Genomic DNA, 25,319 nt, shown 5'->3' with positions numbered 1-25,319 from the left:
TGGGAACACATTCTCATAGCGAGAGGTTATTTCAGAGCAGCAACAACAGGCAGATTATACAGAGAGGTCCAGCTGACAACTTCAGTTTGTTATTATTCCGACATAAATGTCCTAAGCACTGACTAACAACACTTCTGAAATGACTAACAATGCCAATGGCATGATGACGCTACTGAGAAAAGCCCTCCATTATTATCAACAGCAGGATATGACACATTGCAGTGGCAGTGAGGGTATTTTTTTCATCTTGGTTTTTTCATCTTGGTTGATGCTCTTTAGCATATATACCTCTTATCTGCATGCTGTCCCAATATTAACTTGGTTTTCCATCATTCTTTGAAAAGATGAACTACGACAGAAACTAATAACTATTTTTACAATTGATTAATCTCATAAGTTCAACCCTTATATTGTAAAACAATAATGTAAGATAATTGTTTGTAGTGTTCAACCAGCTGTCTCAAAGCCACAGATTAAAAATATTTAAAACGAAGAAAAGTCCAAATAAATCCTCACATCTGAAAAGCAAAATCCACTAACACATGTATTACCTAATCATTTGGAAGTTTTCTCTTGATGCAGTCAGGAATTTGATTGCATCAATGGTGCAGTTTTTTTTCTTGTTCAGCACATCTTCGAGGAAAAGTCACCTGGGTCTAAAGCGTAAGTGTAAAACACTCTTATCTCAGCAGCGGTAGGCAACAAAATGTGAGTAACTTGAGCATTGTTGGATCTACAGACTAGCTTGACTACATTTAAATAATCGGCTGGCAGAACCCACAGTCATTTTATGAAAGGTAAAATAATTACTTGTCAAGGGCAGGTCTGCACCAGCCCTCTTACTAAGAAGTGCCAGGAAAGAAATGTTCTGAACCAACATTTTTACAGAGGTGCTTTTGAACTCTTGCCAGTACCGGTCAGCAAATACATGAGAACTACCCTTTCAGAGGGCACATTCTCAAAATGTCACACAGCCAGATTTTGAAAACAGCAATGACAACCAAAAGAGAGAAAGAAAGAAAGCAAAAATGCAATACATAACAATTGTAGTGGTCCACAAATGCTTTTACTCAGATTCTTGCAAACTTACAGGCCAGAATACAAACATTACCTTGAAGGCGTTCACAGTAATTGTGTTAAACATTTTTGATAGAATAGCAGACAGACTACAAAGCCTTTCACACCTAGTGTTAACAACATTTCATCAACATCAAGTGATCATTTCTTTGGACTAGGCTTGGCTTGGGGTTTGTCCTTGTTGTCCCCACTCTGTTCATTTGAAAGAGGCTTCTCAGTTTCTACTTCTTCAGTGCTGGTCTGAGAGGCAGCCGACTTCTCAGTGGCTGGACTTGTTTGGGCACCAACCTCAGCAGTCTCGGGCAGTTTCACATCATCTGTAGAGATAGTGTCTGCGTCCTTGGTTGTCAGGAATTCGGGTTCCTTTGAAACCTCTTCTGTTGTGACTTCAGCTTCCTTGGTAACCTCTGCCGGTGTGACTTCGGCTTCCTTGGTAACCTCTTCTGGTGTGACTTCGGCTTCCTTGGTAACCTCTTCTGGTGTGACTTCTGCTTCCTTGAAAACCTCTGCAGATGTTACTTGAGCTTCCTTCGAAACTTCGGCAGATGTTACTTCAGCCTCTTGGGAAACTTCAGCAGATGTGACCTCGGCCTCCTTGGCAGCAATCTCTGTAGCCAAAGTCTGAACCTCTGTGGTAGACCCAATGGCAGAAGTCTGAGGCTCCTTAGCTTCAGTTTCTGTTGAGATGAATTCAGCTTCCTTGGCAGCTGTCTCAGCAATCAAAGGTTCGACCTCCTTAACAAGCTCTGTAGCAATACTCTCTGACTCCTTGACCACATCTGTTACAACCTCTTGGGCCTCTTTAGTAATCTCTAAAGTTTCAGACACAGTTTCCCCCAAAACCTCATTTGAGTCCTTGACAACCGAACTTTCTACAGCTTCGACCTCCTTGGCGACTGCTGCCTCAATCTCCTCACTGACGGTTGCTACGGCATCAGCAACCCTGGCCACATCAGTTGCTATTACTTCAGCCTCTTGAGCCACATCGCTTGCAATTTCTTCCGCAACGTTTGCTGTATCAGTTGCTACTACCTCGGCAACTTTGATGGCTTCAGATTCTACAGCAGCAATGATCGTGGCAGTGGACTCAGTTTCTTGGACTTCAACGACTGTAGCCTCTGGTTCCTGGACAACATTAGAGATGACGGCATCTAATTTCTCCTCCTGAGCAACAGCAGTGACTGTTGTTTCCGAGTGTGCTAGAACATCTATTTCCTCCTTGACTACTTCAATGGCCTCGGTCTCTCTACTAACGGCCTCGGTCTCTCTACTAACAGCAACGGTCTCTGTGGCGCTGGAAGCTGGTATGCTCTCGGCCTCTATAACTTCAGCGACTACTTCTTTCACCTCAGGCACAACAGTGTCTGTAGCTACAGCTGTGCCAACAACCTCAGTTAGGTCCTTAATGGCTTCAACCTCTTGCACCAACGGAGCAGCAGAGGCTGTTTCAACAATGGTTTCAACTGCAATAGCTTCACTTTCTTTAACCAAAGTGGATGCTTCTTTAAGGATAGCTTCTGCCTCTAATTCTATAGGCAGAGCAGCTGCTTCCACCTGGGCAGCGCTGCCCACAACATTAATGAGGGGAAGGACTTGTTGTATAGTTGGGGTTTGTGCAAGTGAAGCAGCTTCCTGGGCTGTGACTTCTGCAGCCATTTCCTTAGGGACAATTACACCGAACTTGCCAACACCCGCACCTGCTTCCATAAGCAGCCAGTCCATTTTCTGTGCATGCTGCTTGACGGCTTCCTCAACTCTTGAGTCAATCATTGCTTCGGTCAAAACTCCATCTTCAGAGGAGTATGCGGCAGCCTTCAAGGAAAACAAAATCAGTACAAAGGTTTGCTTTACATTTTTTATGAAGCAGATTCATATTTTGTGTCAACAAGATGTTCAACTCACCTGCCAGGCCACACCAAGTTTGGAGATTTCACGGCCAGACATGCCTTCTGCTCGCACTGCAATTTCTGAACACTTCTGGCCATAGTCGAACTGAGTCAACTTTAATCTCCTGTTGAATTAAAGCACAAGACGTTTGTAAAGGAGGTAAGGCTTGAGCTTAGCTTGTTTCTGATCATTGATCCTCTGCACATTTACTGGTTTTAACTGTCCAATACACTTTATAACAGCTTCTGTGCTAAACTTCCTGAGGACTTAAACAACATTTAATAAAGCAATAAGTAAAGATTCAGACACCACTTTGGTTTCAGGACGGAACACATTACATACAACATTATGCAACCGGAGCTAGTAATGCAACCTCTAGGGACCAATTACTTCATTTGCAGTAGAAAATATCCTCTGCAACAGAACTGCTGCAGTAGCTGTTTGATATTAATATACAATAAGTGTACTCACTGTCTTCCTGTAGTTGCAGGACCCAGCACAAATTTGTCGAAATACAGGCGCACCAATCTTTCCCTCTCTTCTTGACCAGGTAACGCAAAGTTTACGATCTCATCAATGCGGTCATTAATGGCCCAGTCGAACTGCTCTGGTTGGTTACTAGCAAGCACCAGCATGAACCTGAAGAGAGAGAATGAGACTGTTTAGACCCAGCCAGTGACCTTTTCATTCATGGCAATGACCTTTTCACGCCCAGCCATGCACAGCGAATCACGTAAGATACCGACTTGTTGCTCTGCTCCCCAGTGCGGTAGAGGAATGCATTCAGGGTGGCTCTGAGGTCCTCACTGATTTTCTCCTGCAATGCAAAAATCATGACTCATGAATATATGATGAAAACACAGGGCATCATCACCATGCATATGGTACTGCAGCTGAACTCACTGTGGATCGCTTACGCAGGAACGCATCGGCTTCATCCACGAAGAGCAAGACGCTGCAGAGAATAAGAGAACATCAAAGGGAATGTGCTTAAAAAAACTTCCATTTTTGTATGTAAATCACCTTACTTTAATCAGAGCAGCAAGATAATGGCAGCTTTTTATGCAACATGAAACACAGTCGATACTAATGAACTCTCCGAGTCAATATTCAGAAGATGATACACTTTATAGCACTAATTTATTGAGTGTAAATGAAGCATATTAAAGTGTTGTACCCTCGCCTGCTGGTGCTGGCCCAGTCAAACACCTTGTGCATGGCAGTGACTCCATCGCGCCCCAAGGGTGCCACGTCCCCACCTGTCATGATGGCATAGTCCATCCCTGAATGGAGAGCCAGTTTCTGAAAGGCAAAAGAATGTGCTTTGTTTAAAAAGGAACAGGGAGGCAATAAAGGAAAAATAGAAATGCACAACAGTCTTAGAAATATCAAGTAACAATTAAGCTAAATATACTGATTTACAAAGGGGCGCCATCTAAAATTAATGAAAGAAATATACTCAAAATGTATCAAAAATATTGATTAAATGTTTTCAACAATAAAGGAAAAGAACAGAAAATCCAAAATCCAGTCATACCTTGGCAAAGAGTGTTTTTCCAGTTCCAGGGGGGCCATACATCAGGATGTTTCTGTACAAGCCTTTGTTCTGCCTGGTGTTACGAGTGGCGATGGCAATATCCCTTACTCGTTCCTCCAAATTGGCCTGTGTAATCAACAATTCAATGACAGCATTTTTCACAAAGTCTTAAAAAGAGCATTTGAATGTTGAATTTAAAATATTTCAATAAAAAAAAATCCATGAAGCGTAAATGACTCACGCTGAGCACCACGCCCTCCAAGGCATCCTGAGGTCTGCTTCTCAGACGCTTGGTTGTCTACAAATTAGAATAAGGGAGTTGGATGGTGACAAATCATTTAATGGCTAAAACACAGTCATAGTTATTGTGTCTAATACATATTTTAATATAATTTCTTATTATCTAGCCATAATATACAGAACATCTAAATTAATCCTTTAACACTTTTTTATTCTGCTTTGCTATAGATATATAAAGCTATGTTTAGTCTAAAAACAGATGTTGGGGGATTTTTTTAAATACCCCTCACATATAGTCAATTTAGAAGGAATATAAAGTGAATATATTGCAGATGTCCCATGGATAACACATCGATTTTAACAATGTCTGGTAAAAAATATATACATTTGATGAACTACCATGATTTAAAGGCTGATATAAAAATCTCAATTAAAACAAGACTCGAGAAAATGTTCAAATAAAACTAAATAATCTCTATGTGGATATATGCTGCCTGCATCTATTTCGTAAGCAAAAGATGGTTAATTTGATCAGTAGGTTCAACCAAAAACATGATTAGTGAAAACATGGAAATAAGTATGTATATTGACCGTGATTGGGTGTTTGATGCCTTCTACAACAGTTATCCTGGAGGTCTCTCGGACCAGTGATGGTTTCCCCAGACGAGACTCTATGAAGCGGCCGGCCACCGCTGTGGCATTCCTGGCCGAATACACTCCTGCTGCCAACAGAGTCAACCCAGCAACCTATGGATAGGCCAACACACACATCTTCAAATATACTGTACAGCAGTGGTTCTCAAACTTTTTGTCTGACAGGAGAGGACTCTCCTCCACTTTGTTGTTGAAAAAAACTCTTTATATCCGTTAGCGTAGCTCGCTAGCACCAGAAGCTAACAACTACGAGAGAAAACACACACACACACACACACACACACACACACACACACACACACACACACACACACACACACACACACACACACACACACACACACACACACACACACACACACACACACACACACACACACACACACACACACACACACACACACACACACACACACACACACACACACACACACACACACACACCCCCTTGTCTTTATTACATTCTGGGGGTACCTGACCAGACCATCCCTTTTGGGGTCCACCCTTTCTGAAGGTTGTACAGCACTGTAAAAAATCAGGCAGAATCCTGAAGTGGACTCAAACAAAGATTTCACTTCAAATTATCAATCAGAGAAAGTAGAGGTCACTGACCGGACTATAACCCGTTTCATGGGGTCTTGTCAGGTACAGAGTTACAGGAGGGGTCCATATATACACACTGTCTGGCTTTTAGTCATGTGTGGGCTCCAAAAATACACTGTCTGGTTTAAAACATTAGTGGGGCCACTTAGCACACTATTACTAAACTTACTTTAGGTAACAATGCAACACCTTTGACTGTCAAAGTGAGGGCTATCATGATGCAGAAGGATTTTCACCTTTAGTGTCAACATGTAGCTTCTGTTGTGACACAATTATATTGAATTCTAATGTACTGATAGCATTTTAATTAATATTTAAGCTATTATAGTAATGCTTTTTATTAGTCTATTTAACCACTGTGACACAGGGATGTCTGAACTCGTGAATGAGACTCACAGTACATTTACTGAATTTGCATCAGTTTCCTTCTTTTTAAATAAAGAGGGGTTTGTGTTCTAAGTGTTAATTATTGGAGCCATACAAGTCATGCTTATATGGGTATTCTGCTTAAATAGTCATTGTAATTTCCATTTAAGCAATACAATGTTATTATAGAGCTTTCCAGTAAATACAAGGAGATTGTCGTTATTAGACTTTTAATTATTACATACAATACATTAGAATACATTATTATTTATATATATAAATATATATATATAATAATGTATTTCCAGATGATATTGAAAGAAATGAGGAAATTGAAAGTGTGAAAAGGGACAAGATTAAATTGTGTTAAGAAAAAAACAAGATAATATGAGAAACTAGAAGAGATGATAAGGTAGTTCAGATAAAAGGAAGATTACAAAAAAGAGATGAGATTTAAAAAGCATAGAGGTAAGAGAAGATCAAATAGATAAGGTTGAAGAGGAAATTGTGAATAATTCAGATAAAAGAAAAGGAGGTATTAAGAGGACATCAATGAGGGGTGAAAGAAGAAATAAAGTATGATCTATATATTTGTATAGCGGCTTACATCAAACATTTAACTTTTGCAAGCATTACACTTTACAAAAAAAAGTAATGGTGTCAACAGACATCAATGATCACTTTACATTTTGCTCTTGAGAGCTGTGATCCGATTCTTTATATAAAACTTTATGGCCAACCAATTTCTTTGTTTGAGTGCTTCTCCTTCCATTTTAAGACACTTATCGCAGTCGCTTTTCCGCGGAACGCGACATGTGTTAATGAAAGACATCAGGTGCTTCTCAACAGCTTGGATCTCCGTCTTTTCCCACAGCTTTTTCTTGAAAGGCTGCCGACCTGTATAAAAATGACAAATACATTATTTTGTGTTTTTCTGGAACTGCTATGGAAAAGTTATTTGAGAGAAAAAGTTGATAGAATTTATTTACATATTATGCTACTTGTTGTTATTCATATATGTCTGTCTCCATTTTAGATTCTGTAATAAATCAATATTGATTGGTACAAAACATAATAATAAATAATAATACACATTAAGTAGTTTTACGACATTCTCCCAGAATGTCAGCAATAATTCTGATTCCATTGACCTTAGATATAAAGGGCATGGTGGCAGAAGTTTCAGAGGAGAATATCTCAAAACCTCACACATGAACGTACCAAAACTACTGCATAATCCTGGTGGTAAACTAGGTATACATTTTCTAATGCGTTTGAAATAACCCCTTTACATTGGATTGAAACAAAGAAAAATTGCTAACCAGTAACTGAAAATGCAAGAGAGCAAATAGAAGATGCAAATGTAATGTTATATATTCAAAAGAGTTAACATTATACACAAGCAGATCTAAAATATGTCAGTGTAGAACCATGAAACATTACATCAACCATGGAAGAGCATTCAGTAACAAAGTATGGTCTAAAAAGTTGACCTTTTTGCCTTCTCTCGGTCTGTGGTTGAGCGGCTGGTGGAGGTGTCATAGGGCCCTGTTGCGATGCTTCATCTGTATTGCTCCCATCTCTCATTGATGTTTTATTCTCCATCTGAGTGGATGTGACTTGACCCTCTGAAAACCAGATATACAAAATAATCAATTAGGTGTTGCAAGAAAATTAGATATATCCCGAGCTAAAACTCGAAGATTTGATCCGGCTTTTTTTAATGGGTGTATAATGGCTAAAAACTAAATCTGATCCTTTCTTTACTGTGTTCTCCCTCCTTTTGTCTATCCAAACAAACTTGTATTTCTACGCTGCTTTTATTTACAGCTGAGCTCTACAGTGTGAACTGGTTTGTAATATCAAAGTAATCTTTCATTCATATCACATCAGTAATTTAAGTCTTACAATTTTGTATTTATGACGCAATATTTAATGTATTTTTATGAAGTAGCTCAAAAATCTAATCAAAATTATGGTAATTACAACAATCTGACTTGCCGATACAGCTGATACAAAATGGTACAGTACTAAAGATCAGGATCATATCCCACAAACTTGAATGGGACATAGCATGGTCCCACTTAAAAATAATATTTACCTTGTGAGTCTGACTCACACGCTGTCTCATTGTCGCTGTCCATGTGCACATTCTCTGTAAGTTTGGGGTTAGAGGAAGGAGAATGAAGAATTAATTAGTAAAAGCACAATGCACTTAAATGTAGTCTGACATGCTCCAATAATGCCCTAGAAAAATATGTTTTTATATACAAGTACAATTACTTTGGAAACAGAAATGGTATTTCATGTATGAACATGTAAAAAAAGATTTTACCCTCAGGATCAATGCTGATGTCATCCAGGGTCTTGCCCTGGAATTCTGCCAGGCGTCCTTGCTCCAAGGCCATGAGAAGTTTGCTGATCTTAGCAAGCTGAAGGGTGCCCTCAGGAAGTCTGTAGAATTGCCGATGCACTCTTATGTCATGGCCGAGAAAATCTGCCAACAGATCCAGCTCTGTATTGGTGAGGTTAAGAACCTGAGACAGAGTTCCAGTTTGCTTGCGTAGTTTTGTAGAGGTGAGACTTTCAGGATTCTTTGCACCACAGGCCTTGGCAAAGTATCGAAGGCAATCAGAACCGCGGTAGCAGGTGAAAGCAGATGGTCTCGCAAACAAGTAAATGTTCTCCTTAGGAACCCCACATTCCTGCCGTGTGCCGACGAGCAGATCCAGTGCTTGCTGCATTGCTGGGGTCAAAAGCACAGGGACCTTTCTTCCCCTCTTTCCTCTTATCTCTATCCTCCTGAAGTATTTACATAGTTTCTTTTCTAGTTCTGACAGGGCAATATTTACATCTTCCTGAGGATGTGATGGATTTTGAGACAAATATGCAGATAGGGGCATTTTTGAAACTTCCCCTGCTCTACGTCGGTTAAACAAAATGACTTGTGTCAAAGTGACCTTTGCTAACTGTGACCATGTCTGGGGAGATTTATCTGCAGACAATTTAATGTGAACTTCTTGTTGTTGCACATCTAAATAAGAATGGAGAGTCTGGACATCTTTTGTAAATGGAAGCAACTGAGGAGCATTCCACTTGGATTCCTGAAGGGTTCTCAGTGATGCGGCAGAAATCAGTTCATTCCATCGGGTTTCATATACTCTGCGGAACGTACGAGCATCTTTAGCTGCTGAGTAGTTGCTCTGTACGTTTGCACGGCTTTCAACAAGCATTGACATCTTTTTCAAGCTATGTCCAATTTTAAGGGCAAGACTTGGGCACTTGTATGTATTGGTTTCACTGTCGAAGCCTGCCACATGTTTGACTGCTTGCACAACATACAAGAAATTGATGGGTTTGACATGGTCTTGAATAGTCTTTAAGGGAGTAGTTTTCCTCGAACATACCAGAAGCCTTCCAAGCTCCCTCAGTTTCTGCCGTATGTATTCATGCTTGCCAACATCATATCCAAGCCTGTTATACAGGTGCTCACCATACTCCATGATACATACATCAGATTTGACAGCAATGTAAACATCATCTTGAACCATGTTGTTTAACAGCTTCCAAAACTCTATCTTGACGCCAGGTGGTGGAGGTACTGCAAATGCAGACAGGGCCTGGGCACGGGTTTTGCCAGGTTTTTGTGGAACATCGGGTTTGAACTTGCAGATCTTCATGTGCCGCCAAAGGAGTTTCTTGTTGAACAATCCTTGACAATAAACACAATGGAGGAAATTCTGTGCTTGAGAGTCCTGTTTGGGTTGCTTGCGAGAAACAAGATTTCCAACGCCAGCATTTAATACCTCAACATTGTGGGCGAAGTTGCCTCTGTTTCTTAAATGTTCCAAATGCATTCTTCTTTCTTTAGAACCTTTTGGGAAGGACAAAGCCTGTGCAACGTCAGGCTTATTGTGATGCGCACGCTCCAAATGCCTTGCTATTTTTCCAACTCCTATCTTACAGTACAAACAATATTGCTTTTTGTTGTACATTCTTGACCCATCCTCCTTTTTACAAACGGCAGGTATGCAAGGTGAACGTGAACCTTCAGCTACTTTGTTTTCTGTAAGAAGGGAAGAGGCCCCATCAGGAAGATTTGGTTCAACTTCATGTGTCGAGTTTTCAGATACGGATCCAGTGTCGCCAACTATACTCTGTTTTAACGATTTACCCCCTATGGTTCGTGTTGTGGGACAGGATCCACTGCCTAAACATTGTCTTTTGCGTTTAATAATGGAATTGCTATCTCTTCTTGAGGGGGAGCGTCCTCTCTTGGGCACCTGCTGTGAAGAACTACTGTTCACTTGGGTTGGTAAGAGACATTCATCACTGATGTGAGACAGCTTTTGAAAGTATTGGCGTCCAAGCATGCTGTCTTTTTTGTGGACTATGTCAATAACTTCGCTTGTGTCTGTACCAGAAGAGTCTTCACTCGTTTTAGGAATATATTCCTCTCCACTGTCCGCTGAGCTGGGGTCAAAGAGCTCATCTGAATCAAACTCAATCTGGCTGGTCATCTTAAGAAAAGAAATTATAAATTACTTCACCTATTAAACAATTGCTATTCAGACTTTAAATTACAATGTATTGAAACCACCAGTAACAACATATAAGGATTAGTACATTGATCATCTCTACATAAATGTTGCTTACCTGTATGCTTTTAGTCCTCCTCAGCATTGGGAAAATATCTTTGTCTTCTTTGAGTTCAATGTCAGTACCTGGACTCCATGCCTGGAGTGTCCAAAATAAATGTATGTAGTTGGCATTTGTACCAATAAATCAATAGAAATATATATGATACATAATACATGAATACACGAAAAACTGAATGTATGACAATACCTGAGAGCTATCGTCATGGATGGCAATTCGGGACGGACTCTGAGATTCGTCTGAATCTGTGTAGTTTACAAGGGAAACCATCATCCCATATTTTTTCTTTAAAAGATAGGACTCTGTTTCACCTAAATGCTAAAGAAAAGAAAACATAGTAAAGAATATGCTAACATAACACGCAAACATTGATGTATGTATATGAACTAGCATTAAGAAAACTGAAAACGTTTGATATTTCTTTCATAACATGTACCATTTCATTGAGCAACGTGACATTAGATTTGTGTCAATATAGAGCAAAGCCATTACTTTAGCTTCTGGCTGAATCTATAACAGTGAATGAAATATAAAAAATAAATTATTCAAATGTTGAAGTGCTTTTTCAAATTAATTAACTTATAATCATATGGAAAGAGTAACGGCTGACATTGTTAATATAAGTATACATTTAAAAAAAACATTTAAATATCTTGATTTAAAAACGTATGAAAAACATTTCAATGATTTATTAGGACTAAAAAATGAATTACAGATAAATATTAAATTATCTTTCTTTTAAATGTTTACTTTATCATCCAATTACCATGGACCCCACAACAACAGGACCCCTGACATGTGTGTGTGAAACTACTCTGCTATAAGCCCTCTGACTGGACCCCATTTAATCACAAAAACCTGACTGTGTTCAGCAGCACACATTCAGAGATACACTGATCTACAGAAAAGCCAATTGAACCATCAAATGCCAATACCAAATATCAATAAAGCAGGACATTTGTAAATACTGAATTATTAGGGAAATGTAGTCAAGGGGAAAATCCATTGAAGACATACCTGTGTGTCGGAGATTGAAGATCTCTGAGGAGCTGGCTCACTCGTACTGGGGATCTCAGCCTCAGAAGACTCGATGGCAGTAGCTGGCTCTCCAACCTGAAGAATAATTCAACATTATTAATATATTGTTTCAATGCAACAACACTAAACGTGAACAGAAAACCTACACACAATGAGTAAGGAGGTATTGGATAATGTTTATGTGACTCATAATCGTTTTTAATATGATATGTTAGGTTGGCTCTGGTATCTGCTATAAATATGTTGCCTCATGTAACTCAAACAGTTAAAAAGAGGTGTAGGTGGAGTCTGGGAGCATGAATTGACCTCTCACCAACAGCTGGTATGAATGGTACAAAGCAAACTGAGCTAACGTTAGAGCACACATGTCAAACATGATGCTTCACCAAGTTTATGGTCAGAAAAACCAAAAGAAGTGTAGTTGAATGTGGTGATAGTAACACAGTAACGTGGACCCCACAACAACAGGACCCCTGACATGTGTGTGTGAAACTACTCTGCTTTAGTCCCTCTGACTGGACCCCATTTAATCACAAAAACCTGACTGTGTTCAGCAGCACACATTCAGAGATACACTGATCTACAGAAAAGCCAATTGAACCATCAAATGCCAATACCAAATATCAATAAAGCAGGACATTTGTAAATACTGAATTATTAGGGAAATGTAGTCAAGGGGAAAATCCATTGAAGACATACCTGTGTGTCGGAGATTGAAGATCTCTGAGGAGCTGGCTCACTCGTACTGGGGATCTCAGCCTCAGAAGACTCGATGGCAGTAGCTGGCTCTCCAACCTGAAGAATAATTCAACATTATTAATATATTGTTTCAATGCAACAACACTAAACGTGAACAGAAAACCTACACACAATGAGTAAGGAGGTATTGGATAATGTTTATGTGACTCATAATCGTTTTTAATATGATATGTTAGGTTGGCTCTGGTATCTGCTATAAATATGTTGCCTCATGTAACTCAAACAGTTAAAAAGAGGTGTAGGTGGAGTCTGGGAGCATGAATTGACCTCTCACCAACAGCTGGTATGAATGGTACAAAGCAAACTGAGCTAACGTTAGAGCACACATGTCAAACATGATGCTTCACCAAGTTTATGGTCAGAAAAACCAAAAGAAGTGTAGTTGAATGTGGTGATAGTAACACAGTAACGTGGACCCCACAACAACAGGACCCCTGACATGTGTGTGTGAAACTACTCTGCTATAAGCCCTCTGACTGGACCCCATTTAATCACAAAAACCTGACTGTGTTCAGCAGCACACATTCAGAGATACACTGATCTACAGAAAAGCCAATTGAACCATCAAATGCCAATACCAAATATCAATAAAGCAGGACATTTGTAAATACTGAATTATTAGGGAAATGTAGTCAAGGGGAAAATCCATTGAAGACATACCTGTGTGTCGGAGATTGAAGATCTCTGAGGAGCTGGCTCACTCGTACTGGGGATCTCAGCCTCAGAAGACTCGATGGCAGTAGCTGGCTCTCCAACCTGAAGAATAATTCAACATTATTAATATATTGTTTCAATGCAACAACACTAAACGTGAACAGAAAACCTACACACAATGAGTAAGGAGGTATTGGATAATGTTTATGTGACTCATAATCGTTTTTAATATGATATGTTAAGTTGGCTCTGGTATCTGCTATAAATATGTTGCCTCATGTAACTCAAACAGTTAAAAAGAGGTGTAGGTGGAGTCTGGGAGCATGAATTGACCTCTCACCAACAGCTGGTATGAATGGTACAAAGCAAACTGAGCTAACGTTAGAGCACACATGTCAAACATGATGCTTCACCAAGTTTATGGTCAGAAAAACCAAAAGAAGTGTAGTTGAATGTGGTGATAGTAACACAGTAACGTGGACCCCACAACAACAGGACCCCTGACATGTGTGTGTGAAACTACTCTGCTATAAGCCCTCTGACTGGACCCCATTTAATCACAAAAACCTGACTGTGTTCAGCAGCACACATTCAGAGATACACTGATCTACAGAAAAGCCAATTGAACCATCAAATGCCAATACCAAATATCAATAAAGCAGGACATTTGTAAATACTGAATTATTAGGGAAATGTAGTCAAGGGGAAAATCCATTGAAGACATACCTGTGTGTCGGAGATTGAAGATCTCTGAGGAGCTGGCTCACTCGTACTGGGGATCTCAGCCTCAGAAGACTCGATGGCAGTAGCTGGCTCTCCAACCTGAAGAATAATTCAACATTATTAATATATTGTTTCAATGCAACAACACTAAACGTGAACAGAAAACCTACACACAATGAGTAAGGAGGTATTGGATAATGTTTATGTGACTCATAATCGTTTTTAATATGATATGTTAGGTTGGCTCTGGTATCTGCTATAAATATGTTGCCTCATGTAACTCAAACAGTTAAAAAGAGGTGTAGGTGGAGTCTGGGAGCATGAATTGACCTCTCACCAACAGCTGGTATGAATGGTACAAAGCAAACTGAGCTAACGTTAGAGCACACATGTCAAACATGATGCTTCACCAAGTTTATGGTCAGAAAAACCAAAAGAAGTGTAGTTGAATGTGGTGATAGTAACACAGTAACGTGGACCCCACAACAACAGGACCCCTGACATGTGTGTGTGAAACTACTCTGCTTTAGTCCCTCTGACTGGACCCCATTTAATCACAAAAACCTGACTGTGTTCAGCAGCACACATTCAGAGATACACTGATCTACAGAAAAGCCAATTGAACCATCAAATGCCAATACCAAATATCAATAAAGCAGGACATTTGTAAATACTGAATTATTAGGGAAATGTAGTCAAGGGGAAAATCCATTGAAGACATACCTGTGTGTCGGAGATTGAAGATCTCTGAGGAGCTGGCTCACTCGTACTGGGGATCTCAGCCTCAGAAGACTCGATGGCAGTAGCTGGCTCTCCAACCTGAAGAATAATTCAACATTATTATTGATAAGACGGTGCATTTACCTGATCCAAAAATTAGAAGGTAGAAACAACTGTTAGTCTAAATGCGAGGAAAGAGAATAACTCCTAATCTAATATTTACTAACACACCCATAAGAAAATAAATCGTTGTCAAATCTACTTGAAATTTTGCAAATATATTTTTCAAACCTGTTTTCTCCAAGGCCAATCAGTTCCTCCGTAATCGTATATTATCTCTTCTCCAGGATTAATGTCTCGAAGAGCAAAGAGACAGAGGTGTGGCTTGTTCTCTGCCATGACCTTCTTCATTTTGCAGTTTGGATGTTTGTGGTCATCATTGACTAATCTTCCTAGACTGGAATCTTCTTGTGCAGCATCAACACTTAATAAATAAAAATAAACCACGTTTTATGTTCATAAAATAACAACTTGCAACTCAATTTCAAATATGTAAAATTGTATTTAGGACTTACCACCATGTTCTTTCTTGCCAGTAGAAGTCAAACATAAAGACAGCACAGCTGACATGATATATCCTCCTCCTCTTTTGTGATTCTTCAGAATGTATTAATTCCCCTCTGTACTCCACCACAAAGTCTCCTTTTTGGAAATGAGAAGTGGCAAAGACCCCTCGACCTATCCCAATTACAGGTTATTATTAAAATGATTAAATGTACAGTTATTCATCTTCTTGCCATGGTTTTTTATTAAAATCCACCAAAACTAGAGTTTTATATTTATAGTAATAATAGTTATTAGCTCTGGTTTGGTTTATACATTATCCTGGCACACTAGACCAGGCAAACAATTCAGCTTTCCCACCCTTCAATACAACATCTCTCAATAGTATGAGGATGCAATTAATGCAACAGTACTTTAATCAATGAACTCTAAGTACTAGTAAGGTTGTAGGATCTGATAAAACTTTGAACATAAAAACACAAATTGTACTGATGACAAAAAGACATACCTTTAAAAGAGTTGATGTACATCACTTCCAATTTTGCAGTCTTGTCAACTGCCTCGCTTGCATGTTCGATCGCATCCTTGAGGGGGGGTTTCCTGCGTCTCAGTCCCGCCATAGTGTATCCTATAATCAAAAACAATGAAGCGTTAATGTGACCAGACACCACCATAATTATTGCAATTCATTCAAATACTTTAAGTATTAGACAACTACATCTAGTTGATGGATTGAAGTAGGGCTGCTCGATTATGGCAAAAATCATAATCTCGATTATTTGGGTCAATAATTGATATCACCATTATTAAAAACGATTATCCATTTACCTTGAAAACATCAATTTATTGGAGAAAAAAAATGTGAACAGTATGTTCTAACAGTTGATTACCCTGAACTGTAATTACAATTCAACTGAAAAACCAATAAAAAAATAATTTCCAAAAAAATAAATAAAAATATAATCGTTTTATTTCAATTACATTGTTTTCGTAATCGTTGCAAGCCATAATCGTAATTGCGATTAAAATACGATTAATTGAGCAGCCCTAGATTGAAGCAGACTAAGCAGGTGTTTCAATGCTAGCAACGTTAGCTAACGTTAGCTAGCCTGCTAACATGAGGTAGCAATCTCTCCAAAGTGAAATTATTAATATACAAAACCTGTTGCTATAACTGTTTTTTACTGAGTTACTTCATGTTGATTGCTACATTTTAAAGCATGCAAACACATTTTCATAGTCTGAATGTAAGCTACCTGGTTAATGTTCAGTAACATATGTGCCTTTAAAATAATAACTCACCTTTTTAGCTACGATCCCACTGCCAGTGAAGTGCAAAACGAAATTCACGTGGTTCTGTCCTCATATGGAGCGCTTGTTTTAAAGAGTCAGCACATCCTGTAAGGGTGGTCATGCTATCACAATGAGAATTCCTGTCTCCGCCCACCAGGAATGTCCCAATATTAAATCAAGGTGACCCAATCTGACCATTAAAACAAGGCTAATATTAAGAACATTTTTATTTGTATTTTATATATATATATATACAGGGATGTAAACTCATCAGGTATGAAAAAGGTGACAAGTGCAATATCTGAGTAATCTTTTACTCAAGCACAAGATCTGAGCACTCTTAGAACATAATATTTTAGCATTTTGCAAATGTTTAGCTTGTCTATGGCGTTTTCAATGTTAAGTTAGCATTTATGCTAACGGTTAGCTTGTCTAAGCCGATTTCAATGTAAAGTTAGCATGTATGCTAACGTTTAGCTTGTCTATGGCATTTTCAATGTTAAGTTAGCATTTATGCTAACAACAGCTGTAGTCTGTAATCTCTCAAATCTTTTTATATTTGTTATTTACATAATTAATGATTAATGATTCATTGCTTGTTATTGTGACAACACAAGTCAAACTCACCAAAAATGTATATATTTGTGTTTTTAATTCTGTATTTCATTAAAGACACTAAGCTAAGGAGCTAAGTGCTACCAGCTAATCAAACAGCTCAATATGTTGGAAGATGGCTGCTTGCACATGCGCAGTTCAGCAAAGTGTGTGTGGAGAATGGAATGTGTGTGTGGGATGCAGTACCTGCCTTGGCCAGTAGTGGCTGATACTGAGTTACCTCCTGTTAGCACACTTATACACACTAAGTCGGTAAAAGTGATTTTTGGGGACAACCCTGAAAACTTCACAGGGCATAGTTCTGACCTTAATTATAATGAATATGAGGTAAAATTTGTGGGGTCCAGGGTTTTGGACCCCACAAAAAAATTGGACCCCACGGCGTGACTGGGCTGTCTGATGCATGGCCACACAATGTAATAATGACAAACACACACACACACACACACACACACACACACACACACACACACACACACACACACACACACACACACACACACACACACACACACACACACACACACACACACACACACACACACACACACACACACACACACACACACACACACACACACACACACACACACACACACACACTTTTCGAATCAATTATATTTCAAATTATGATTTTTTTTTTTTTTTTTTTTAAATAACCATTTATCCTCCTGGTCTCTCGCGCCCCCCACTTTGGGAACCACTGCTGTACAGCATGAAGACCACAGCAACACATAATCCTCTGCAGTCCTCTTGTGGTGAAAGTGTGACAGATCTTACATGGATTTACCGTGGCTGTGACTTTGTCCCCGTCGGAGATGAAGGCCCTGAATCCCTCCCCAAACACAACTCCTGCCGTCCTGCCGGGAACAAAACACAATTATCACACTGCCTCCAATGTGGAAACCTCGCTTGCTGACACCCTCTGGAATTTCACTTCCAGCTGAGGGAGATATTAGGAGATAGCATGCCAGTTACTCTGAGGATTAAGGACATTCATTTTGCCCTCACTTTATAGATTCAAGGACAGTTTGTCTGTGTTCAGCAGCTTTCAGGCGAATCTGTTCCCTGATGATGTCTGCGTTTTCCCTCTCCACCTGGGCTTGGGCTTTGGACTGCGCTTCAATGCGGAGCAGGTCGTTCTTGTGTCTCAGCTCCATTTCATGTTGAATGGTAGCTAGGAGAAAAAGGCAGATTTTATTAACTACATTCTTTTGACCACTTCTGACAGGGGTGTATATTTGATTGACTTTAACTAGTGTGGAATAACCTAACACCATGGCAAAACTAGATTGAACTGATTTAAAAAAGGTAATGTTCATTTGTGCTTATTGACTGTTCTAATGTGAAAATGTGGACGTTAAGTAATGTAATTGTCATTAGAGTGGTCTTTTACTGAAATAATAGTAGTCATATTTTCAAGACAATGGCATTTATAACTTGGGACATAAAATGTTTGTTATAAAATGCAGACAGATCTACTAAATCATTTATAGTTTTTGGTCTATTACGTAAGCATTTTAATTGTCTCTCGTTATGTTCTATTCATGTCTCCGTCTGTTCCTTTTGTTTTATTTCTAAGTGTAACATTTAACAGTGTGTTCGTCTAAAAGAGCGCATAGGGTCAGTCAACCTATAAATAAATATTAAAGCCACATTAATTCAGTTTGGAGCTTGGCCCCTCAAGAAATAACAAATACAAATAAATAAAAAAAGGATACAAATATTTATTTCTATCCTTTTATTTCACGTTATGAGTAATGTTAATGCAAAGAATATACATGGAAGTAACATGTAAAAAAAAGTAAGAAAATTGGTATAATGAATACTTTATATTCCAGCATCCTTGTATCTTTAATTTTTTTCTTAAATATTTGCAAAAAATACATTTACATATTTATTACTCCTCATTTTCACATTTATTTCCTACGACTCAAAAATTAACACAAGTTTTTTAAGGTCTTTTCGTGTCCTTCTGATTCGTTGTTTTATTAAAGAAACAAAGAAAGGGATTAACCTAGCAAATAAGAGCAGAGAACGGATACAAATGTCTAATGAAGTGCTGATTCACCATTTTATTAAATACTAATGTTAATATTTTGTTTTGTCTTGAAACTCCAATGGGTTGCTGATCAAGAGCCCTATCGATGCCTGCACATTCATCATGTCTTTGCTTGAGAGGCACAAATCCTACTTATTGCATCTTTAAGTGGAGTAATAAAGACGTTTTGGCATGAAATTATGAGTGGATGAATAATGTGTAAATGTATTTGGTTGTTTTTCATACATTTTCTCATGGACTCCTGCTTCAAGACCGACTCCTCTTGTTTGCGAAGGTTCTCCTCGTTGAGAAATTGCTGTGAATAAATAAATAAATAAATCAGTGAATACTCCCTTCAGGAATTCTGTTTGTTCAAGAGTTAATTTAATAAGGTTTACCTGTTGCCTGAGCTGTTCATCGTACCTCTGTCTGGCAAGCTTGTCTTGAAATTGTGCCCTCTGGGGGTGAGATGGAAAATAACACATCACATTTACATGTGTTCCAGATGAAACATATCTTTGTGGGCTTTTGGTTATTTTTTTCATTCCTTACCGCCTGGTTCTGCTTTGTCTCCTCTACCAGTGTTTTGCGTCTCTCCTCGGCCTGGAGATGTATCTGCTCACCCTTCAACTGCTCCACAGCCGCCTCATATTCCTGTTGAGGAGTTTGGTTGTGTTATATTTCCTGACATCAGGGTTTAATATCAGTTAACAACACAATAGTGTTGTTCATACAGTCACATAGACTCCCTTTTACAATCCCTATTCCAATACTTACTTTAACTTTACTCTCATGCTCCAGCTGTACAGTCTTCTCCTGCATACGAGCCAAACTAAGCGCTTCTTTGGCATGTCCTTGAAATGAAAAATATATAAAACAGTAAGTGGTGGTGCTTTATTCATTAAACTATTTACTTTTTTTTTTTAACACCAAGACAATTATAGTTGTACTTTTCAGAATAACATGCTTTTAACTGCCACTACAATATGTGGACCTGTTTGTCAGTGTGTTTATAGAGAGCATAACAGACAGTTAAGAAGGTGAATGAAAAAAAGGGTACTGTATGTTCTTCACGCCCATACAGTTAACAGCAGTAGGCATGGTCATACTGACATCAAGGCCTTAACGTATGGGACAGGTGAGGCGCTGCGCTCGAGGACACTTTGTTCCATCTGCTCTCCCTGTCACGCCCCCCAAAGCTCTCCAACTTTGTTGCAGATTGTGCGGAGGTCAAACAGGCTAACACACTTGTAGTAGCAAACGTGTGCTACACGTTAAATAATTCAGTAGACTGCTTTGTTCCGCTCCCCCTCAAACAAAAGAACAAAGAAGCCATAATGACCCCCAAAGTGCACATACTACACAACTTATTTAAAACGAAATATCTGTTACAGAACACATTGTTTTAAACTGCAGCCAGACCTTGGACTCTAGTGTTTGATGGAGTTAAACCAGCTTAAAAAGTTGAATGAAATGCTATCTATTTTGTGATGCTAACTTCGAGATGTGTATGCCGAAGTAAATAGTTAAACCCAAAAGCTAAGCAGTGACCATGAAACATAATGTTTAAAGACTGCACATTTGCCAAGTATACATTTAACATTTAGCTTCACATTTTTTTATGGAATTCGGCGCGATGGACTCATCAGAAAAGAACAGAGCGTACTAACATGCGAAAGTCTGTCTAAACTAGAAACAAATGAAAATATCAAAGAAACAATGAAAGGAGTTAAGTACATTTGTAACATGCTAGAAAAATAAGCACGCACGTGATTTGTCGAGTTCCCTTGCAGCTTTTGCAGCTCTCTCCAGCCCAGTCGGGTCGAAGTTGCTCCACTTGTCCCCGGCTCTGCCTCCCCCTGAACCTCCTGGTGCTCCCCCGGCTCCTTCAGCTGCAGCAGCCGTTACCTGCTCCTCCAATGACGGCGAACCGGAGCCCCCCCACCAGCCGAAGAGCCACGACATGGTGCTTCAATTGTGTCCGAGCAACAGGCTGCACTTTCGGGATTCAGAGCCTCTACTGTGGCGGTGGTAGTCTACCCGTGCTTCTGAGAGTCAAGTATAACAACAGGTGAAAGGAACTTCCGGTCAATACTTTCAAACTAAAACGAGTACAGAATAATTTATTTCTGTTTTAAGGTAATTGTGTATATCAATAACAGATAAAGGGAAATTAAAATGCACTTAAATAAATAATATCTTGAAAATGCAGTCAGATTATTTTTACACAGAGATGTCAGTTTGGTTCAACTCATGTTTGTTGACTGAAGTGCTAAATAATTACTCCACCTTTTATTTTTTGTGTATGCTTTTATTTTGAAAACATAAGCAATCAAAATCACTGCAAGCTTTAGGTTGTGACGCGACCTTGGGACTGATTGTACATTACATCTATTATTTTCTCATCACTATTATGCATACATATTATTTCTGTATATTAATCAGAATTTCTCTAAAACAATATTAAATGTTAGCGTAATTTAGCCCAGTGTGTTTTTCTAACCTCTTTCTGCATTATGTACAATTTATTATCCTTGTTATGTCTGAGTTATGTTGAGTATTTTTGAAAATCCAAGTAAAATTGAACATGTTTACCATGTGAGGTCCAGGGATTCTTCCTTATTTTATTGTTTCTTTTATATTCGTATAAGTGTTTTCGATAGTTTTACAATCCAGACTGGAATGAATAACATCGACAACATTTTTGAGAGTCTTTGCCAGGGGAAGAGTATGGGCAGCACGATAGGTTGTGTACACTAATATAATGAGAGGTGCAGGTTATTTCTTATATGGAAAGTCAGTCATGACTGTTACATTTTATTGACCATGTGTCATTAATAAAATTACAATCTACATAAGTAATTTAAGTCTTTCCCTCGACCTTCACATGTATTACCACCCAGGGGCGGACTGGCCATTGGGAATACCGGGAGTTTCCCCAGTGGGCCGGAGGGCCAAAAAAAAAATGCCTAAATCCTACCGGCCCACATTTGTAAGTGTTCCGGCCACTCCCTTTTTTTTTTTTGCTTACCTAAATCCTACCGGCCCACATTTGTAAGTGTTCCAGCCCAGCCCAGCCCAGCCCAGTGGGGTGTGGCCCACTGGGCTGGGCCGTTTTGATAGGCTACCTTTGTTCTATCTATCAGTTTCAATGGGTTGGCAGGGAAACGGGGTTCAGGGGGAGTGGCTGTACCCGTAGGATAGAAAAGGGGGAAGTGATGTCTGACTCAGAGGTCGCGCGGCTGTGGAGAACAACGTGTTGCCCACATTCTGTTACTGGGTTTAAGCTAGTTAGCTAGCAGGTTTATTGTTTTGGGTGCAGTCACTTTTGCCTCCACTTGCTGTTCAAATAAATGTTGAAAGAAAAAGTAAATCTGTTTACAGTTCTGTTTTATATGGGTGTTGAAGAAGAAGAAGAAGAAGAAGAAGAAGAAGAAGAAGAAGAAGAAGAAGAAGAAGAAGAAGAAGAAGAAGAAGAAGAAGAAGAAGAAGAAGAAGAAGAAGAAGAAGAAGAAGAAGAAGAAGAAGAGAAGAAGAAGAAAGAAGAAGAAGAAGAAGAAGAAGAAGAAGAAGAAGAAGAAGAAGAAGAAGAAGAAGAAGAATTAGGAGGGATGAAACCCTCTTTAATGGTCACACATGCAGAGCACACAGCACACACAGTGAAATGTGTTCTCTGCTTTTAATCCATCCTAGTACCAGGAGTCTAGTACTAGGAGCAGTGGGCAGCTATTGTACAGCGCCCGGACAGCAATGGGAGTGAGGGGGGAAGGGGGATGTCCAGTGCCTTGCTCAAGGGCACCACGGCAGGGCAGGAGGTGAACTGGGACCTCTCCAAGTAGAAGTCCACACTCCAAATGTAGGACTGGTCGGGGACTTGAACCGGCGACCCTACGGCTCACAGTCCAAGACCCTACTGATTGCCATAGATTTAGTCCCTAATTTTGCTCTCAAAGTGCACCAGATTGATGCATTTAACTTCAACATTTAAAAAAAAATCTTCCCGGGGGAGCTTGCCCCCGGACCCCCCTAGAGGAGGTGAGGTCCACCACCTGCCCACACCCCCTGTTAAATTGTCTCACCTACATTGAGGATGCTTCCTACGCCCATGTTTTATTCCATGTGTCAAGTCAGGCAAATTGGGTCAAAATGTTATTGCATCAAAGATCTGTTAACATTAAAATCACTAAATATATGCTGTAACTATTTTGCTCTAGGCAACTCAAGGGCTCAGGTAATGTGATTACTATATGAATTGTCCAAAATAACATAAAATGCATAGGGTTTTTTGTGAAGTAACATACTTTCGTCGCCGGCCCGGCCGATACATGCCGCGCATTAAGTGGGCCTGTCTGTCAATTAATCCCCGGGCCACTTTTCCCCCCCAGTCCGCCCCTGTTACCACCTGAATAGTGTATTGTGTACATCTCTTTACCGGTAATGTCATGCATATTGAATGAGAACAGATTGGCAGTCGTAACATTTACTGCATACATGACATGGACATATACTTCAATAACGCAGAGTGGCTCCTATTCCTAACAAACGATAGGGGCTCTAGAAAGGACTGTAAATATTATTTTAGACGAAACATAAGTGGTAAATCAGTAACAGCTTACTGTTATGTAACATGTATACAAAGTGGATGGATGAAGGACATATTAACCCTTCTCTTGCGTTTCGGGTCAAAAGTGACCGAATGACTTTTATTTTAATCTTAAATATTGTGTTTTTCATCCAATTGCCTCAATAACTTATGTTATCCTCCACACTAGGCCTCTGAACATATACACTTGATGATCACCACTTGCATTGAATTTTGAGTGATTTATTCAACAGTGAAACACCCTTGACGTTAACAGTCAGATTTGACCGCCATAGAAAATGAATGGGTATGAGTGTATTATGTTCATCCTGCAGATGGAAAACATCTATATACACACACACGTGACGGGAACTTCTCCCTTTCTCGCGCTACAATGTATCATACCTTCTCACAGGTGCGAGCTCTGTGTGTGAGGATCTGCAGTACTTCCTCCTTCTTTTCCCCCTGTCTGTGTTTGTTTTGTCCATAGAGGCTTCTCAATACTCAAATTTTCCCTCCTCGACTCCTCGGTCCTCCGGTAGTGACCCGGAAATGAATTTCAGCGTGCCATTTTGAAGGACGTCTCATTTCTCTAAATGCACACCGAGGACCGAGCATCGAGCGTCGAGGAGGCTCTCTGGAGGAGCTATAACCGAGGATACACTGATGGTTCCTCCACGGCTCCTCCGCGGATGCATTTCCGGGAACGGTGGAGGCGTGACGCACGGCCGGACTTATCTCAGCCAATGACAGCTCTGCATGCATCCTCTGGATATTATTTTAGAAACTGCTTTCATCGCGTTGCGATGTTTACAGTGAGAACAGCTGTGAGGTCCGTGCAGAAAGCAGAGCAGTGTACAATATCACTCAGTATAACAGGCCTACATTACTCTCTTTATTTGCTGTAGTACAAAGAGTCGATATTTTTCTAAGACCATTTAGTGCGTCACATAATAAAATACACAACGGCTGTAGCCTGATTATGCTTTAGGACAGGCATCCTCAAACTACGGACTCCGGTCCGGATCCGGACCGAACCACCACTGTCTCCGGACTCTGAGCAAATTATACTTTTCATATGTATGATCTCTCTGTATTATATGTGAGACATCGCCGCAACGAGTAAAAATTCTCCGCTATGTCCACTGCAAACAGCGCTCTGCATGTCTGACTGTTCCACTGTGTTCCACCTGTGTGTGTCAACGCTTTAGTCCAATCACATTCAGCATCCAGTCAGCGTTTTTCCCCCCCAAACAATCTGCGAATCAGAGGCACAGTGGCACAGTAGGGTGGGTCTTCGCGGAATG

At 39.7% G+C, this 25,319-nt stretch overlaps 2 protein-coding genes across 4 annotated transcripts; both read right to left on the bottom strand.

Moving 5' to 3' along the window:
- Nucleotides 1-1,047: 1,047 nt before the first annotated feature.
- On the bottom strand, nucleotides 1,048-24,624 carry LOC117532820 (ATPase family AAA domain-containing protein 3-like). The gene is made up of 17 exons (XM_034196343.1): nucleotides 24,418-24,624; nucleotides 21,200-21,478; nucleotides 20,208-20,284; nucleotides 19,983-20,084; nucleotides 19,829-19,888; nucleotides 19,677-19,746; nucleotides 18,401-18,566; nucleotides 18,180-18,249; nucleotides 5,333-5,488; nucleotides 4,743-4,799; nucleotides 4,502-4,627; nucleotides 4,142-4,266; nucleotides 3,868-3,919; nucleotides 3,711-3,781; nucleotides 3,436-3,603; nucleotides 2,980-3,088; nucleotides 1,048-2,889 (listed from the first exon to the last, which is right to left on the bottom strand). Exons 2-17 carry the CDS (start codon nucleotides 21,393-21,395, stop codon nucleotides 1,219-1,221), a joined length of 3,276 nt encoding a protein of 1,091 aa, XP_034052234.1. The 5' UTR covers nucleotides 21,396-21,478; nucleotides 24,418-24,624; the 3' UTR covers nucleotides 1,048-1,218.
- On the bottom strand, nucleotides 5,783-17,908 carry LOC117532821. Of its 3 annotated transcripts, XR_004566927.1 has the most exons (13): nucleotides 15,990-17,908; nucleotides 15,493-15,655; nucleotides 15,209-15,401; nucleotides 14,921-15,016; nucleotides 14,201-14,296; nucleotides 13,481-13,576; nucleotides 12,041-12,856; nucleotides 11,213-11,341; nucleotides 11,021-11,101; nucleotides 8,700-10,884; nucleotides 8,466-8,519; nucleotides 7,858-7,992; nucleotides 5,784-7,261 (listed from the first exon to the last, which is right to left on the bottom strand). XR_004566927.1 is itself a non-coding variant. In XM_034196344.1 (7 exons), exons 2-7 carry the CDS (start codon nucleotides 11,294-11,296, stop codon nucleotides 7,047-7,049), a joined length of 2,754 nt encoding a protein of 917 aa, XP_034052235.1. In that variant the 5' UTR covers nucleotides 11,297-11,341; nucleotides 12,041-12,445; the 3' UTR covers nucleotides 5,783-7,046. The 3 variants fall into 3 exon arrangements, 2 of the variants coding, with proteins under 2 accessions (XP_034052235.1, XP_034052236.1); XM_034196344.1 differs by lacking the exons at nucleotides 13,481-13,576; nucleotides 14,201-14,296; nucleotides 14,921-15,016; ... (1 more) ...; nucleotides 15,493-15,655; nucleotides 15,990-17,908 and having other exon boundaries at nucleotides 5,783-7,261; nucleotides 12,041-12,445; XM_034196345.1 differs by lacking the exons at nucleotides 5,784-7,261; nucleotides 7,858-7,992; nucleotides 8,466-8,519; ... (1 more) ...; nucleotides 11,021-11,101; nucleotides 11,213-11,341 and having other exon boundaries at nucleotides 11,793-12,856.
- Nucleotides 24,625-25,319: the final 695 nt, after the last annotated feature.

The sequence above is a fragment of the Gymnodraco acuticeps genome, unplaced genomic scaffold (assembly GCF_902827175.1).
Source record: "Gymnodraco acuticeps unplaced genomic scaffold, fGymAcu1.1, whole genome shotgun sequence".
NCBI lineage: Eukaryota > Metazoa > Chordata > Actinopteri > Perciformes > Bathydraconidae > Gymnodraco > Gymnodraco acuticeps.
This window is presented reverse-complemented; position numbering and strand designations above follow the sequence as displayed.